We start from the raw sequence: 19058 nt of genomic DNA, 5'->3' as shown, positions 1-19058 counted from the left end.
AAGAGGCTTTATATTTACACAGAGCACTAAGCCGAGCAGCACGAAATTAAACAAATTAACTGACAGCGTATAAGCTGGAAAATTAATCAGGAGCCATTCTTCTTTTGATGAAGTTAGTCAAACAGATTTTGTCAAAACAAGATGCATCACTGATTTCTCTGAAGGCATGTTGACGGTGTTGCTACAACTTGTTTCGAAATGAAAGAACCGTTTGTGTAATCAAAATAATCGCTCTAGAGAACCTTTTAAGATGTTTCATAAACTATGCAATAAAATGATACACTATAAAATTAAAATATTACACTGCTTTACAAAATATCAATTTAACTCCACCATCAATATGACTCAAGCAGTGAAATGGAGTTTAATGAAGTGGAGTTCAAAATGAAGACATTTTAAAATTATCCCCCGTTAGTAAATTATACAAACACCTTTTCTGACTAGCTCAATTAGAATATGATTAAAAGTGCTTTTTCATCGTTTGATATAATTATAGGTGTATATTGTTTTCGAATCTACTTGATTATAATCCGACCGTATCTATTATGTATGTATATATGCCATTCTAACTCCTCGATAACGGTAACGATCTAACCAGGTATCAAATGATTCGAAGTTGTACGAAGATCATGGATAGAAAAGAATTCGCAACTGCTTTCCATCCACCAGAGGAAAACCGTGAAACTTTAAACTACTGAATATATTTAGCACGCCGGTTAAGAAAGCGATTTTGTTAATCGAGTGCCGGTTAAGAGATGTCCAACAGAAGACCTCGGTGTAAGAATGGGACAGCTCCGCTTTTTGCCGGTTGTGTTTTAACTTTAAAATATGAGGAAAAATATTGTCTTTCATCCAGTACAAGAACGAGACATCTCTAACTATTAATTTCCACGTGACATTGAATAAAAAGAAATATACAACTAAGCTTCAGAGGAATAACGATATAGCTGATCAATAACTCGAATTTTGAAACTAAAGTGTCACTTTTATCATAACACTCATGTTGATTTCTTATTAAGCCAAGTACGGACAAGACAACAACATTAGAACCAGGTCCACATTTTTCCCAGGGGGGGGGGGAAGCAAAGGGTGCATACTCAATTCAAATTGCATATGAAAAGAGCAAAAACCACGCCCACTTATAAGTTTAAATAAAAAAAAACATCAAAGCCGCCAATTCTCACCCCATGACCAGGGCCGACGAGAGACCATCTCAGGCTAGTCGGAAACTAGGGGGTCTGGCCCAGAATTGGAGTAGTATGAATTTGACAAGTTTTGTGGGGGAAGGGGGCCTGGCAACTAAAATTACAAGGGACCCACCCGCCTTAGCTCTCGGCGGCTCTGCCCAAGACCACTCTAAATGACCGGTCTGATAAGAACCAAAAAAAAAATAATCACCACTAAAAATCCAAAATGCATTTAGATGATTATAAATTATTTGGATCAAGAACGGGCAGCTCCAATAGGTACAATAACAATCCATTACGCATACAGGTAACAAATTTAATTAAAACGCATTGAAATAGGTTTCATAGAGGCAATTTCTAAATATATTAAACAAAAGACAAAAAAATTAAAACGGTTTTTTTGTGATTCTTGAAACATTTTAAATATGGAGATGACCCCTTGCTCGTACTGAAGTCTTCGATCGTAGTAAGTAAATAAAACATTTCTATCATTTAGTTGAATCACAAATTTGTCTCCAATATCACCCAATAAAGCACCGTTCTTCAAAGAAAATACAAACCGTCAGCATAAAAAAACTGCTTTCAAATAGAAACATTCTTTGGAACGAGATATTTATTTTTCCTTTTGATTATATCAAAATCACGAAATGAGCTTCCTTGAAAGGGATCATTCAAGCGAAAGACTCCCTCATTTGTCGCCACCTCCAATCATTTGTTAGAATGAACTAAGGCGCATGAAATCAAAGGCTTTGTGATGTAAAATTGTCCATTAAAAGATGCTGTCGGTTTTATCAGCCTTAAAATGTATCAATATCTCGCCAGTTTCGTTTTTCACTTCCAACCCGTCGGAAACTAAGGGAAGAGATTAATGGATGATTATACGTTGTTTACTGAAAGGTTTTTTTTTTTTTTTTGTATTAACTTGCGATTTAGAACACTTAGCAATTCTCGAAAGGCGGTCATTCCAAGCTCGTCAGCTTACGAGATCGAGATTTTCGCTCCCGTGATCGGTTGTGACGTAGAAGTGTTGCAAAGTAGCATTTTAATCTACTCGAACTTAGCTTGCGGCTAGGTTCGAAAAGACCCTGCGTCACAACCGATCACGGGAGCGAAAATCTCGATCTCGCAAGCTGACGAGCTTGGAATGACCGCCGAGGAGATTTTTAAAGCAGTCGAGTTATAATAGCATCGTGTTTTGAGAAAAAATGAAGATTTCTTTCCAGGGGTGGATTCAGGGGAGGGTCTAAGGGTCAGCTGACCTGAATGAAGGGAGGTACAGGCTGTGCAATTGAAAAATGTAGGAGAGGCTGTAAATTGAAAGGGTTTTGATTTCATTTGGAAGACGGTGCTCAGTAGCATATGAGGGGATGCGCCGACTTTCTTGGGGGGTGGCCACACCTGCTTGACTGATACTTTTTTACGTTGGAGGAAAACACTGGCGATTGAAACTTGACCCCCCTTACAAAATTCTCTGGATCCGCCCCTGTTTCTTTCTTTGCAGCAATTTTCAAACATTTCGTTAAATAAATTTCAGTGACCAATTATGTTACTGTATCGAAAATTACGAAAAATTAAAAACATACATAAAAAAAAAAAAAATTGCTGAAAAACATTGGTATGCTCATTAGTTTTTTCTGCCAAAAGTAAGCGTTTTCCTTCTTCATTATATGAGGCGCTCAGAGAAAACTAGGATCCAATCCATAAATCGTAGTTTTGAGATAATAGAGATTAAAGTTTATTAACATAAGTTGACACCATTCCAAGGCTAAAAACAACTGCTGTTATCTGTTAGAAAACTTCAGTACAGCTTCACAACGGAGAGATGGAGGATGAATTGGAAGCGGAAACAGAACACTTCATTTTGAAACAGGTAGGATGAGCGAGAACGCGCAAGCAGTAAAATGTGTACTGCTTGCGCAATTTCCAAAAAAATTTGCTATTAAAGAACTGCTATGTAAGTTAATTGCAACATTTTAAAAAAAATCTACTTTAAGTAATGGTTAAATGTAATCTCAGAAACAACTCAAACTTCTACATCATTAATGGTATAATACATTATAATAATATATTGAATTATGTATTATATATAATACATAATTCTACATCAATACCCTTCCTCGCAACAGAGAAATTAACAATTTTGTGTAATGCCCCGATGACATAATTGCTAAATACTTGGGGTGTTCAGATGCAAAAACTGTGGGTTTAATAGCACATAATATCGGGATGTGTAAGACAGGGGTGTCCATTCTCCCCAAGAGCAAGTGCGCATCTCCCCTCTCCAATATCACAAAGACCCTCAAAGAGAAAATACCCCTTAAAACACCCCCCCCCCCACAATTTTAATGGCGCAGTCTGAGCCATGCCCCCCCTCCCCCCAGTTTAAGACAATCATTAATAATAATTCTAAAATTAGCTTTCTTTCTTAATATCCGAATCGTCTAGTCCAGTGAGTTCTAAACTGTGCGCCGCAGCTTCCTGCGAATCGGTTAAGTCTCTACAGAGGCGCTGTAAAATCTTGCAATAATTTCACAAATAAATGAAACTTTTTATGAAATAGTGAAAATTTTTCGCTCGCCCCAGCAGCATAAATAAAACCTACAGAATGTAGATAGTACAGGAGTCTAATTAATTTTTGTCTGTTGATTATATCATTGTGCCTACTTTTACGTAAGGAAGGAAGCCGTGAGAAAATCATGACTGCGGCTAACTCAAAAAAGTTTTGGAACCACTGGTCTGATCGATGAGTATGATGGTCATCAGGGTGCAGCAAAGAGCGGTAGAGAGTCCTCCGCTCCACCAAACTTCATTCAAACTCATACTCAAATTAACAAGAAAAATATTTTTTAATGGGTTCATTGCAACTTCAGGAAACAATTCAGATAATCTAACAAGTCGAAAGAGCTAACAAGAGAGAAAACTTACTAAACGGTTTATGATGTTAGAACAGTAACAGCAATTTCTGAGGTCGATAGTTTCTGGACCCGGTGAATGATAAGAAAGCAAATAAATTAAGCCAGCTCAGCAAACTATGAGCCGGTTTCCTTAAACGTTCAAAACAATTTATTGGTGGCATCTGGTCGAGAAACAAACGTAAGTTTTGCGTCGTCTAGGTCAAGAACTCCGATATATAACATTTGCAAAAATGTTAATGCCTTTGTCTAACGGAAAGGTGCAACCAAAATGCGTAAATAACGGCACAATGAATTTGAGTACTTGAGGGCGTTTTCGCTTCAACTCTCGGCGCCAGTTATTTGTTGTTCGTGCGTGTGTCTGCTTTTTCTAGTTTTTTAAATAAAATAGGAGACGTGTTAAGAGTTTAGAAAACCGGCATGCAAAGTGTCCCGCGTAGTAATTGGCTTTGCTTGTTCCATATGTTTAGTTTAGAACAGTCTCGAGGATTTCTCCATCCCATTTAATAAACAAGGCCGTGCTTCAGGTGGGCAAACTGAACTGCCACCCAGGACCGCTGAAATCTAAGACCGTGAATCGGACATTCTTTCTTTAAGTTCAGTGATGAAACGTAAAGAAAAAAAATGGTGTAAAGACTTTTTTCCCCTCTGAAAAGAAAAAAAAACGAGCTGATGTGTGCATCACATGACTTCCTTTTACTCCAATTTAATGTCATTTCCCCATTACTGGCAGTTTTAATATGATTCAATAGTTTACTCTCTAAATATCACCAACAGTGGCCAAATTAAAACCAGACTTTTAAAAAAAAATCGCCAAATTTTGTCGCCAATTCGGCTACAAAACTTGGCGACCAAAAGACTAGCGATATATCGCCAAATTATAACACCACTTGAGTTTACATCGAAATTAACAATGATTTCCTCCCAAAAAGGGGCAAAAGACCCCCTTAAAAACACCCGAATGCAACCAAAGGGGAGGTGCACAACTAGAACCCACTAGGAGTCTACGTACCAAATTTCAACTTTCTAGGACATTCCGTTCTTGAGTTATGTGACATACATACGTACATACAGACGTCACGAGAAAACTTGTTGTAATTAACTCGGGGATCGTCAAAATGGATATTTCGGGTGTCTGTACGTTCGTAGGCACATAGCCACGTGTGGTCGAGTTGAAAAAAAAAACTCAACATTCATTTGGGGGTGAGCAAAATGGAAATTAAGGCCGATTTTTGGGTGAAAATTTTTTCGCGAATACAATACTTCCTTTTTTTGTAAAAGGAAGTAAAAAGGTTCATTTTTTTCTTAGAGCAGGTGAAAAGTCATTTAACTAGCCATAATGAAGAACTATACAATAACAATAGAACTAGCGCCCGTTGCATGGTTATCTTTTCTCTGTCCACATTGGCGAGCGGAACAATCTAACTTTCAGCCCAATGTAAACACGTAGTTAAATACGTAGTTTAACTTCATCATGATACAGCGAAAAAGATGTCAAATATAGAACCCACAGCTTTATTTGACCACATTCAACTAATGTTGATAGACGGTTTTATCTTCTGGATAAAGGAGCAAGCACTCTAGCATTTGAATGAGCTCTGTGCAAAACTTAATCTGCTTCCAGCATTAGAAAAAGGAGACTTCTAAACTTGAACACATCTTGTGTTTCCGCTGTCTTTATCCATGGAGCGAAAAGAAACACTGAAATCGAACAGAATATTACAGATAGGCAAATTTGGGGGTACTTTCGTTTAGGGTACAAATTTTGTTGAATGAATTGCATAAAAATAAATTGAGCTGCAGGAAAATGAAATGAAAATACAATACGATCTGTTAATTTAAGCAATAATCGTTATTGATTCTGGGCCTAGTAGAAAGTGATCTGTCAGCACAGAGTATTTATAAGTTGTTCAATTTAAATAGTTACAATAATATATCCTAAAATATGTAAAACGGTAGGTTTAAGATGAACAAGTCCCCCCCCCCCCCCATATTTTTGCACTTTGCTCACATGTTATTCTTTGAATCGTAATCATTCAGTTAGTGTTTTTATGGAAAAGATACATTCGTACAAATTTTATGACCTAATGCAAATTAAAATGAAATTATGAAGCATCCAGAAAATTTTGTAACGCTCGATGCTTACCCATTTCCCATATATCTTTGTTGCTGCTATTTGTAAATGCCTCCTGTGCTGCGTGGACTATTTGTTTATCAATTTATTGAAGTCTGCAACGTTTTGCACTTTGTTGCATAATTTAATTTAATTATCGGCTGCGCTATTTATTGTGCTTTTGGGCTACCAACAATAAAAGAAAGTAGATAGAAGAATTAAACTGTTTTAATTGAGTGCGGAAGGGTTTTTTTTTTTTTTTTTTTCCTCGCCCAATGTAGACAGAATGTTATTTTATATTTTATGTTAATTTGCAATTAAAATAATCTTATAGCAAAAACAAAAAATCGTTTTTTTTTTTTTTTTTTTTTTTTGACAAAGAAAAGAAAATTATGTATTTAAAATACCAAAGAAGTGGAAAAGAAGAAACACCCCTGAACAAAGCAAATTTACAAGTTTCATATGTAAAAAAAAAAAAATTAACAAATTAAAACCAGCCAAACAATCGTACAGATCCAACGTTTATTTTGCTTTAAATTTTTCCTATCAAAATAAATCCCTAAAAATTGAAAGCAAAATAATTTTTAAAATGTCTCATGACGAATCAATTTTCATTTGCATATATGCAAAGTTTAAGGATATTCAAAAAAGATGAAAAACTTTACATTCCTTTTGATTTCGAAATCAAACTCAAAATTATCATTTCATAAATATTATTCTCATGAACCCGTAATAGATTTTCTGCAACCCCCCCCCCCCTCCCCTATTTGTTGAATACTTTTCAAACACCATCATTGGCAAAACTTTTCGATCAAGTGGAAGAGAAAATTGTATTTTATGCCAAGCCCAATATTTACAGATTTGAGGAAAACATTTTTCAGCATTCTGACATATGCAATTGACAGAATGTAATAACGAGTGTAGAATATTTGCAAATGTAAAGAAATGGCATTCATTCAAATGAAACGATCCATATTTCAAAAGAATTTACTCACCGCTCGAAAACATTCAATCCCCCTTCATTCGAAACCTTTTTTATTTTCTTATTTATTTATTTTTTCAAAATTTTAAGTTTCCCCTAAAAGAGAGTTGCTGAGAAAAACTTTTGCCTTTCAATATATCTTTTAACAAGAAAATTTCCTACTATTTGATGGAATTTGATGCATTTAAACATAAAATTTCGATGACTTTTCAAATAATGTATTTTTCAATAATTTTGTCTCTCTACCATATTCACAGTATTCTAAGAATTTGGGATATGTTTTACAACACAAAAGTAATTTCGTTAGAAATTCCAATTCATAAAACTTTTTAATAACGAATGTCGGAAAAGCTCACTGTTTATTTTCTCTAACAGTTTCAATTTCTATTTCTCTTTTAAAATTCCTCTTTCTGGTTCGAATTGCATTTCTCTCCGATACAGCGAACTCTGATTTTACGTTCCCGAATCTACGTTTTTCGCGCATTACACGTTTTTTTCATCAAGTCCTAGTTTTTCCCTATACTAATAATGTTAATTTAACCCGGATGGAAAGTTCATTATTTATGAATTTCCCGCATTTTACGTTTTCCCAGAGAATTTTTTTAAAAAATGTCCTAAAATAAGCAATACGTTTCTTTTGTGCCTTTTTAAAGATAATCTACGCTGTTGAAAATAAATTTATGAAAACAGAAATGCTACCGCTCCATTCGTAGCCGACCTTATAGACCCTTCCTCAGCCTAATGAAGATAAACAAGAAGATCAGGAAGCACAGCCTGTCACTTCTTTCCATATTGCATTAAAGAACTTACAAATAGCGAAAGACTTATTTTCTTTCTCAAAAAAATTAGGAAAAAACCTGCAAAGTGTTTCAATCCTGGAGGATGCTGCATTTACTTTGAACACAATCCACTATTACGGTCTATTTTCAACCTAAACGCCCGGATCAGCTACTAAATGTGTTGAAATAATCCAAGATGAATGAAAATAATGTCCTTTTCGTAATATATATATAATCCCTTTTGAAAGAGTCATCTTTACTACCTTCAGTTTTTTCAATTTGATTCTTGCTTTCTATGTATTTTCCGTATTTTACGTTTTTTTTTTTTTTTTTTTTAACCCAGTCCCTTAAGAAACGTAAAATGGGGTTTCCCTGTAATTTATTTTGTAAACATTCAATTCTGAACTAAGTTTTCGACACATTTGCCTATCACAGCCGTTTTGCGGAGATTTTTTTCTCTAATAGTTTGTATAAAACATGGTCACACAGAAGTTGAGGAAAAATTAAATTCAACGTTTTTAGTCTTTTCGGAAAACTGCTTCCAGCCACAAAAATTCACACACTTCTAAACCACAAAAAAGAAAAAGAAAATGAAAAAGGTATATTACCAATAAAAGTGCAACTGCTTTATAGAGATTGCAGGGTTTAAAGATACAACGGAGGATAAAATATGAGTGGAAAAGTCAAGTAGGGAAAAAACAAGCCTTTTAAAAAAGAAATGATGCAGCATTTTATTCACGCAGAGTTTGCTTCTTGAAATAAAATAGAACTTAAACCCAGCTGAAATATGCAACAACGAATTTTATTCCTGAAATTTGAAAACAATGTATCTTAGCAGCATGGTATATTTTTGACAGCTGGAGCGCCGCTATTAAAAGAAAAAATAAACAAGATGGAAAGAATAATTTATGGACGAGGTTCAAGACAAAGCAACATCCAGAAGCGATAGTAACCTTAGTATAAGAAGCGAGTGAAAGTCTCACCAAAAATATAAGAGTTTTTAAAGAAAGAATTGTATTATTTCAAGGTTTCTGTTTGTGTTTTAGGCAAATGGTATGCATTCATGAAATAGGTAGAAATGATATTTAATTAGACGTCCAGATTACACCGAGGAAATATTTTGTTTGCTCATATAATTCCTATATGGATCATTTATGGATGGCTCCCCGAGAGTAGAAGCCATCAACGAACCATACTTAAAATTGCATAACCCGATTTTACGTTTTTCAAGGGACTGGGTTAAAAAATGTAAAATTGGGTAAGACGTAAAATAAAGGAAATACATCAACCAAAATGGAAAGATGATGATGAAGAAAGGCAGTCATGATGACTCTTTCAAAAGGGATAATAATATATATATTTTACGAAAAGAACATTATTATACATATCATTTTACGTCGTTTCAACACATTTAGTAGCTACTCCAGGCGCTTAGGTTGAAAATAGTCCTCAGTAGTAGATCGGGTTTTTTGTTAGTTATTGAGTTCAAAGTAAATCTCCCAGGATTGAAACACTTTGCAAGTTTTTTTTTTTTTCCTGGTGTTTATGAGAAGTCTTTCGCTATTTGTAAACTCTTAAAATGCAATATTGAAAGAAGGGACGGGCTGTGCTTCTGGTTCTTTTTGTTCATCCTCATTGGGCAGAGGAAAAGTTCATCAGGACGACTACGAATGAAGCAGTAGCATTTCCGTTTTTATCGATTAACTTTCAACAACGATGATTATCTTTTTAAAAGCAAAAATGAAATATATTGCTTATTTTAGAACCTTTTTTTTTTTTTGAACTTCCCAGGAAAAACGTAAAATGCGGGAAATTCATAAATAACAAACTTTTAATCCGGATTAAATTAACGGGACCTGATGAAAAAAACATGAAATGCGGGGAAAACGTAGATTCGGGGGACGTAAAATCAGGGTTTCACTATAAAAAATCAGAACGATGTTCAAATTTTGAACATCGATGTTTTGCCTTCGTGTCGCAACTCTAAACACAAGGCTTAAACACTAGAAGAGCAATTGAGATAAAACAGAATTTTCGAACAGTAAGCCTCTCTTATGCACCAAACACATAATCATATACAGTATACTCCCGATTATCCATGTGCGGATTATCCGTGCATCATTTTGGAATCACACTTTTTTAATGCTTCTTTCAGGCGCAAGTGATGATACCGAAAGCGAAGATGAAGAATATGAAGAAAATACAATTTCACATTCTACTGCTCTACAATCTGCGGAACATTTATTGGATTACATGAGTGAAAGAGGTTACGATTACGGAGAAATATTTGCAGTAAGAAAAATTCGTACGGACATACGCAACAATTTAAACAAACAAAGAAAACAAAAATGTACCACCGATTTTTTTTAAGCAATAAATTTCGAAGAAAGGTTCCTGGTTTGTGTGAGTATATATATATATTATTTAGTTTATATTATTTAGTTTTTTCTAATTTCCTCTTAAATAGTTACCCTGTATATTCCTTAAATGATTTTTAGGATTATCCGTGTTTTTCGATTATCCGTGCTACGCCACCCGGTGATTAGCACGGATAATCGGGAGTATATACAAATTTAGAGGAACAGAAATGCATTCCTTATCGCTTTTGGCATATAAGCTGTAGTCATGCGGGGGAGGGGGGATCTATTAACGTGTTAACTTGCAAAATGTTGTTTTAGAAAAATCTCCCGATTATTCGGTGACACGGAATAACGACGTCCAGAATAACGGGATGCGATTGTTAGAAAACAAGCACCAATTTTCAAAAAATAGTTCAGTAACTAAACACAAATATTGTGTTCGTCGATGGCCTTCACACATCTCAATGAAAATCGACGCTAAATGTCAGCATATTTTAGGAAAGAGGCTAGAAGGCGAATTGATTTAAGATCAGGTGAAGGCTGATCTTTACAGCATCTTAAAAGCTTTTATGCATCGTCAAGCACGAATTGAATAGTTAGAAACGTTTAGGCTATTCTTAGCTCCCAATAATTTTCGGAGTGTTTACAAAGCAGACGTAAAGGCATTTTAAGGTTTCGGCGTGAGATTTTCAAACAATTAGGTCTGAAACCAGAGCAATATTACGAAACTATGCTAAACTGAATGAAATGCAAATAAAGCGGTGTCGGCATGAATTCTCTTCCAAGGGAAAATGTCATCGAAAACTTTTCAGGTCAAGGTCGTAACGATCTAACATTTGGTTATTTCTTTTTTGAAGAGAAGATTCAACTTTCAGTGGGTGGAAAAGATAATTGTAATTTGATGTTCAATGCAATTATGTATTCGAAGATTGAAAAAACACTGAGCACAAGTTAATAAAAAAGTTGGTTTTCAAAACCATTCTAAGTCATTTCTTATTTTATTAATCTTTCGAAAGTACAGGGACAAATTAACATTCTTTACGTAAGGGATAAGAATGGGGTGGTTTCCTTCCGTCAAAAGTACTACTTTTAGTCATTGAAATGGATAGAATGAGCAAAAAAAATAACATGGACTCAGAAAATACTTTCATTTTCCCAACACTTTTTTTTTTTAATTAATTTTTTTAAATGTCCGATTTTTCAAACAAGGCGTGGTCATGATGACGTTACAAATGATGCACTTTGCCGCATCGGTCAACTACGTTTCCACGTTATGATAATCAAGCAGCGAATTAAAATTGCGCTCTAAGCTTGCTATCAACCATATCGATGCCAATGCATGTGAGTAAAGATGCGAATTAAATATTTTGTTCTGTGAATGGCAACATTGAATGGCTTTTTATCATTTGTGATGTCACACGGCAGAAGTGTAAACAATGAAAGAGCACCGATTTAAGTAATTTTTTAAAAATATTAAACTTAAATTATTTAAAAAATGGTCAGATCCTGTTTTTAAGGATGCGCTTTCAGAAAAAAAAATACTTTTAGAATTTTGGAAACGACCCCATTGCTTTTATTTTCTCAAATAGAACTTAAATAAACGATTGATTAAAATTAAATATTAGTTGCGAATTTCTTCACATTAAATTAGATTGCCATTAAACATTCATTTGAAAAAATAATTAAGTAATTGCAAAAATTAAAAGCCTAAAAAAAATATTTTTTTCATTCGACTTTCTGTTGTTTATATATAAAATCCGCGAAAATAAAAATAAGTGCTTTGAAAATAAAATTACACTTGAATATGAATGTGGTTCAATCATAAATGTGGTTCAATCGCGTTTCACATGGGAAAATAACGAGAAATAAACACTGGTAAAGCAAGAAATTATCAACTACATTTCACATTCCAGTTTATCATTATTACTATTTATTTTTTGCTAAAAAGTTTTAACAGCACCAAAACTATTCTAAAACTCCCCCTCCCACTCCAATTTTACAGCAGCTGACATTTGTAGCATTCTGAGATTTTTATTTATTTTTCTTTTACACAATCGGGTGTTCTATTATATTTTACACGGGTGCGTATCCCCTTAAGAATGAAACCCCTCCACCCCCCCCCCCCCCAAAAAGGAGGGAAATCAATGGTGCATTATGCGCCACGAACCCCTCATCTTATGCTTTAATCGAAAAGTGTTCATTAATAGCTATTGTTTTAATTTTAGAATCCTAATTTCTAACATGATAAATGAAAAAGATAACACTTTTCTGTTTAAAATATGCATAGCTGCCGACATATCAACTTCAAAAATCTTACAATGCATGCCGTGGGTGTATTTTTACACTTTTTTAACCAACACACGACAAAGCGTTAAAACTAAAAGCATTATATTTTCGAATCTTTACTTGTAATTAATCAGCACAGAAAAAAACAAATTAAAAAAAAAAACTGGATTCACAAAAAGAGAAACACAGGATTAAAACAAGCAGTTAGTTTCAAAAAAGCAGGCCTGCGTACTGAAAAATTTAAGAATACAAGTGCGCAATTTAAAAATATTTTCTAATATTTTTCTGTGTAAGATGCATCATTTAATATTAATCTTTAAAAATATTATTTTGGAAGAAACTAATAACTTGCTGTAGTATTATCTTACTTTCTCTTTCGTAAATTAATGCAGTCAGCTGCTTTCGCTGAAACTACTTTCACCGGAACTTAAGCTTTCTTAAGTTGCTGACTTAGCAACATTCAAATATTTTATTTCAATAACTTATTCAAAATAGTTTTTTTTTTTTTTTTTTGTAAGTTCCTAATGATTAAAATGTTATCCATGTTATTATCAGACAGAACTGCACAGCTCTGTCCTCGCCTTTCTGACACTACTGAATATTCTTTTGCACTCTGTATTGCTGTGAGGTATGGCTAGAATGGAAAGCATAGAAAAGGAGAGCCTTTTCATACTTCAATAAACCTTTGACATCAACTTATTTCTTCAAAGCAGCCTATTTTTTATCTATCCTCTCCCTTTTTAGTACAACATCGGGCAAGTCATCTATTTGTACAGAACAAAATTCACTTTGGAGTTTATTTTAGGCTCTTCATCTGCAGTTTCTCTATTCTTCTGAAGCAACATAACAGGGAACTCATAAAAAAACGCATACCCAGAGATCCAAAACGTAATTATCTTACAATTATGCCATAAGATCTTACAAACTTAGAATACCTCCAAAAATCTTACAATGTAAGGCTAAATCTTACAAGTTGGCAGCTATGTATGCATGAACTATGGAAACCTATGGCGTTGCCAGAAAAAGAAATTGAAGTGGGATATGGTTAGTCCTTTTCTATTATCAAAAAAGGAAAATGTTCGAGCTTTGGGAGTGGATCACTCTCAAATCCTCACTTGCTATCCCACTCTGATATTACACATAATTCGGGATATTCCCATCCCCAAAGAGCAATAGTGCACCACCCCAAAGATCACAAAGCACCCCCCTCTCCCCCCCAAAAAAATAGATTTATATATCTTCTCGAAAAATTTCATGGTCACAGTCTGTGACATATCCCCTTTCCCTGTATTATGCAAAATGTTTAACGTACAGTTGAACTCGCTTATAACGAGCCCTGATTTAACGATAACCCGGATTTAGCGACAAAATTAAAAATACTTGATTGGTACAATGTTAAGTCTATGAGAGCATAACTCACTTTCAATGAGCAAACCCAGCTTAAAACGAGCAATATTTTTGCGATTCGTAAAATTTCTGTTGACTTCCAGTTCAGCTTAGCCTTTTTTTGGTGAATTTTCTTTAACATTTAAAAGTTAACCAAAGTTAATGATAAATCATAAATCATGAGAACAAGTGATGACAGCACTTTTTTAATCTGAGGAGCAAAGAAACATTTAGAAATTACAAATGTCTGTATTAGTAAAAGTGTGTGTGATGTGTGATTAAAAATTTAGAAGAAAAAAAATGCAACTATGATGAATTTTTATGATTTTTTTTCACTAACTCGTTTTTTACGAGCACTCGGTTATAACGAGAAAATATAAATGTACACAGATACAAATATGACAACCAGCAACAGGCTCTGGGCCTGGCTAGGCTAGTCTAGTCAGAGCGCTGGTTATTAGTGAATTCGACTGTATTAAAACTTTTTTTGTTTTTTTTAAGCATTAATTTTAATATTGGTAGGCTATGTCATATAGAATTACTTGACAATAAAATAGCAACTTCAACTTATATGTGTTGTTTTACAACATACAAACTACAAACATACCATTTTTAGGCTAAACAAAGCATAGGATGGCATAAATTGATAAAAAAAATCTTTTTAATTATGTTAGAATTTACTATTAACAATATCAAGCCATACTTACTAATATTTGCTAGTACCAAAAAAGTTCAGTTTTTTTTTTTTTTTAGTTTAGAATATTTTTTAAAATCTGGCAAAGAAATCAACCATAGACTCTATATTTCATATGAATGATGATAAACCAGAGCATATTAATTCTTTAACAAGTTTGTTAGCATGCCATGGCAGGTCTGTGAATAAAAAATAACTGGTAATACGATGAACTAAAGATTCATTACCAGCGCAGATGAACAATGAATAAAAACTAAAAATGTTTAGTTTTTATCACTTTAATTTCTCTAAAACAAAGCACCATATGCTTACAGTTACAGGGTTTAAATTCTGGTTTTATTGCATAATGCTACACAATGAGATTTTTTCTTTTTATTTTATGAAAAAAAAATTGCTTTATAAATACAAATACAAAAGTGATGACCAGCAACAGGCTCTGGGCCCAGCTAGACTGGTCCTAGTCAATTTACAATCCCCAGTGAAGATCAATGGCCCTCTTAAAACTGTCTACTCCTTTGCTCATTACCACCTCTTCCGGTAAGCTGTTCCAAGGTTCCACTACCCTGCTAAAATAATAATTTTTCCTAATATCCATGTTAGCCTGAGATTTAAATAGCTTAAAACAATGACCCCCTTGTCCTGTTTTCAGTGCTAAACTTTAGTCCCGTAACATCTTTCGTTTTAATAAATTTAAACAGCTGAATCATGTCCCCTCAGTCTCTTCTTTGCTCAAGACTGTACATTTTTAGCCTTCTAAGCCTGGAATCATAATCTAAGTGGGAAAGTCCACTTATTAGCCTTGTAGCCCGCCTTTGAACCCTTTCCAATACATTAATGTCTTTCTTAAGATAAGGAGACCAAAACTGAACAGCATACTCCAAAATATCATCAAGAGGTGTAGAGAAGGGATATTGGGGATCATCACTCCAGAAATTTTAGTTTTGATACCATAGCCAATTCTCTGATACGGTTTATACAATAAAGCCTGTTGGGAAATCCATTTATATTTTTTATTTTCAGTTTGAGTTTCAGAGGACATGAGCATTTGAACATGAGCGAAAGTTGGCATGATTCAAAATACTCGTATACCATGCTTAACCAATTCCACTCATTGACTTTCAGTTCAAACATTCTGCTTTCTGCAGGAAACTGTAATGGAGTTTGAGAATAAATTAAAACAGGATACTTCAACATTAGCTGAGGGGAATGTCTTTAGAATAATGGTTCGACTGTTAGGGACCGTCCACAAAGTTCTACTGATGCCATTTTTCTGCTCAACAAGCAACAACAATTCGGCTTACAATCTCAAAAGCAAATTAGAATACAATTGCTCAAAAAACAAGTTACTAACTTCTAAATAATTACAAATCTGTGCTTAAATACAATAGATCATTAATTGTAAAATAAATCTTTATTCAGATTTTAATAGACAGAATACTTGATATTTGGGATGAATATTCATAATTTTAATACAGGTTGGCTGATTTTAAACAGCACTTATTTTTTTCTGGCTTTTGTGTAAGAAGTTTATCACCATTTTAAATAATACTGAGGCAGTCTTAATTGATTTTTCTTCTTATTACTACTTTCTATGTTTTTGAAAAATTAGATAAAACTTTTGAAGCAAATAAGTATAGATTATTCTCTTGTTATTCATTACCTTTTATTTTTATCTCTTAAAAATATCTTTAATTTTCATGCCCTACTTGAAATAAATGACATCAAACAATGCATGCATTTAAAAGCATGCAGTATTTTTTAGTTGGACAATAATCTTTTAATGAAAATAATAATTTATAGTGATTATTAATTTACATATAAAGAATATTTTTACTTACATGAATTAGTGTATATAGAATATTTTTACTTAAAATGACTATTTCAGGGGGGAAAAATATATATACCTGGAAAGTTTCATGTTATATGCTAGCGATATACCTATTTTTTAAAGTATCTATAGTTTATTTTCTCAAATAATTTCAAATTTCTATAGTTTGAATGAAAGTTTCTTCTATGTATTATTTCTCCTATGAAGAGGCAATTAAACTAACAAAATGAATTTTACTTGTCAAATAATCTGTCATATAATGTAATTTTAAAAATTCAATTTAAATTAAGCAAATCTGATTTAAATCAAAAAACTGATGTAAATTAATTCAAATCATGGTTTTTCCAACCCTGATTTCACAAAGGTCCTCTATTGAAAGACAGCTCTTTTATTAGTGACGATATACAAAAAGTGTGGGCTTAAAAGTAATTTTATTGTGTATTCAATAGATTCATAAGGTTTTGTGTAACACCATGGAGAGAATACAGTATAACCCTCATTTAAAGATTGTCAAGGGACTGGGAAAAGTTATTGTTAAATCGAGGAGCATATACATTCAATGCAATGCAATCAAATCTGGACCAGTGAAATGTATCATTAAATTGAGGAAATCATTAAATCGAAGTTATACTGTACATCAAGATATTAGCCAATATTAGAGTTAGTATTTTTCAAATTTAGAAAATATATATCAAATAGAACACTAAAAAATTAAACATTTCAAAGTTACACAACATTAAGTAATAATTTATCATTGGCACATGTGCTTTCTACACTAAGATTTATATCTCATCTTCTCTTCTGTACTCTCTTTGTGAATGTACATCAGGACAATTTTATGAATAAAAAAAGATTTTCAGGTTACTATCACTATAAAAACTACTGGAAAAAAGTTTTGATTTTAAAATTAAATTAAAATTACCCAGTTAAAAGGGAACATATACAAAGCCAACATCGATTTAGGGAGTAAAACTTTTTAAGAAAAGTCAACAATTGCTGCAAGACTTTAAAAGACCTTTTTATGATGGGGTCATTCCATGTCAAATCGACCAAAAAAAATTATTTTCAAATTTACCATCTCAGATTTTCATGAAAATTTCAGGGATTATACTGTTTGACATTCTAAATTCAGATCTACTTTTTAAAAAAATCTATCTTTTTTGGTTAATGAGTTATTAATCTTTTAAATGTGTAAAAACTCACGTTTTTTTTACTCATCTGTTGTGCTTAAAAATGCTACAATTTTAGTTCTATGGGGTCATTACAGTTGGTTAACAGCTTATTTTAAAGAGAATTGCATGAGCTTTAATTTGACATGCATTTTGCATATTTCTCTTGAATTTTTAACATTTTTTTTAATTTTAAAATTTAAATTTTTTTTAAGTTAGTGTCTTTTGAAAAAAATATATGTTTTAATAAATACATCCTAAAAATTTCAGTATTTTTCTCTGATGTTATGTGTCGTCTGTTAAGTAAATCACAATTGAATAAAAATCGAACCCAATGAGGGTTGCAACTTTAGCAATGAGCATAAATTAATTACATCAATATTTTAAAAACTTATTCTTTTCTACATAGAGTTGAATAAAAGCTAGTAGACTACATGATGAATTTATAAAAGTTTTAATAAAGTAGTAGTCAAGAACAAGTTTCAGGGCTGTCCAGAAACATAAGGAGAGGTAGGCAACAAGTTTACATTTTTAATAAGAGAACTGTGAAAAAATATCAGATCTTAAATTTGTAACATTTACCCATCTAAGTTCTTTCTTCCCACGCATTTTTAAATGAAAACAAGTACAACTATCAACAAATCTAAATACTTAACAAAGAAGAGAAAGCACGCCTACCTTGTAAACAAACAACTTGACACCCATCCTGCCGAAGTCGTCGGAACAATGTGCTCAGAACGCATGGTCCAGTAGGTTTCATTTCTTCGGTGTTGTAATCATACAGTACAATAGTATGCGTTTTGCACTGTTCAATAAACTTCTCACGTTGTCCAGTTCCTCTAATAATACTGGGGATAGACATCTTCCCATTAGCGAGTCGTCTCAACATAATAACAGAAGCAGGAATGGTGAAATTGATAGCACCTTTAACATGCCCATCATGGTAATCAGAAGCCGATCGGCAATCGATGATCAAAGATCGACCATCGGGGGATTTCACGTCATCGTACAACTTCTCAGGAGTGATATACATTTCGGAATTCATTTCTTTTTCCAGATATTTTAAAGAAGGCATTACAGGGAAACACAACAAAAAATATTTAGAAACTTAACACCTATCTACTCTATAAAATAACTATCTTCACTTCAGTCCATAGTCTCGTTTTTATCCGATCGGCCGAAAGTCCAGTATCACGCTTTTCGCGCGGCCCGTAACAGAAGTTGCCGAAGAATACGCGAGCTCCATGGAGAAAAACGTGCTTCACAATGATACTTGTTGAAGCAGACCGCACCAACACAACACCCTTCTCCCGCTAACACTCAGAGGCGAATGCCGCCTTCAAGCGAAAGCTGTTGGCTTTG

The 19058-nt window shown here is 33.5% G+C and overlaps 1 protein-coding gene across 1 annotated transcript in view; it reads right to left on the bottom strand.

Annotated features, from left to right (window-relative positions):
• The window catches only part of LOC129231639 (dual specificity protein phosphatase 7-like), a 167976-nt gene extending 149247 nt beyond the window's left edge, over positions 1 to 18729 (bottom strand). The window contains exon 1 of the mRNA XM_054866003.1: positions 18375 to 18729. Coding sequence (XP_054721978.1) covers positions 18375 to 18729 — 355 coding nt within the window. The remainder of the gene's footprint in view (positions 1 to 18374) is intronic.
• Between the last annotated feature and the right edge of the window lie 329 nt (positions 18730 to 19058).

The sequence above is a fragment of the Uloborus diversus genome, chromosome 10 (assembly GCF_026930045.1).
Source record: "Uloborus diversus isolate 005 chromosome 10, Udiv.v.3.1, whole genome shotgun sequence".
Classification (NCBI taxonomy): Eukaryota; Metazoa; Arthropoda; class Arachnida; order Araneae; family Uloboridae; genus Uloborus; species Uloborus diversus.
This window is presented reverse-complemented; position numbering and strand designations above follow the sequence as displayed.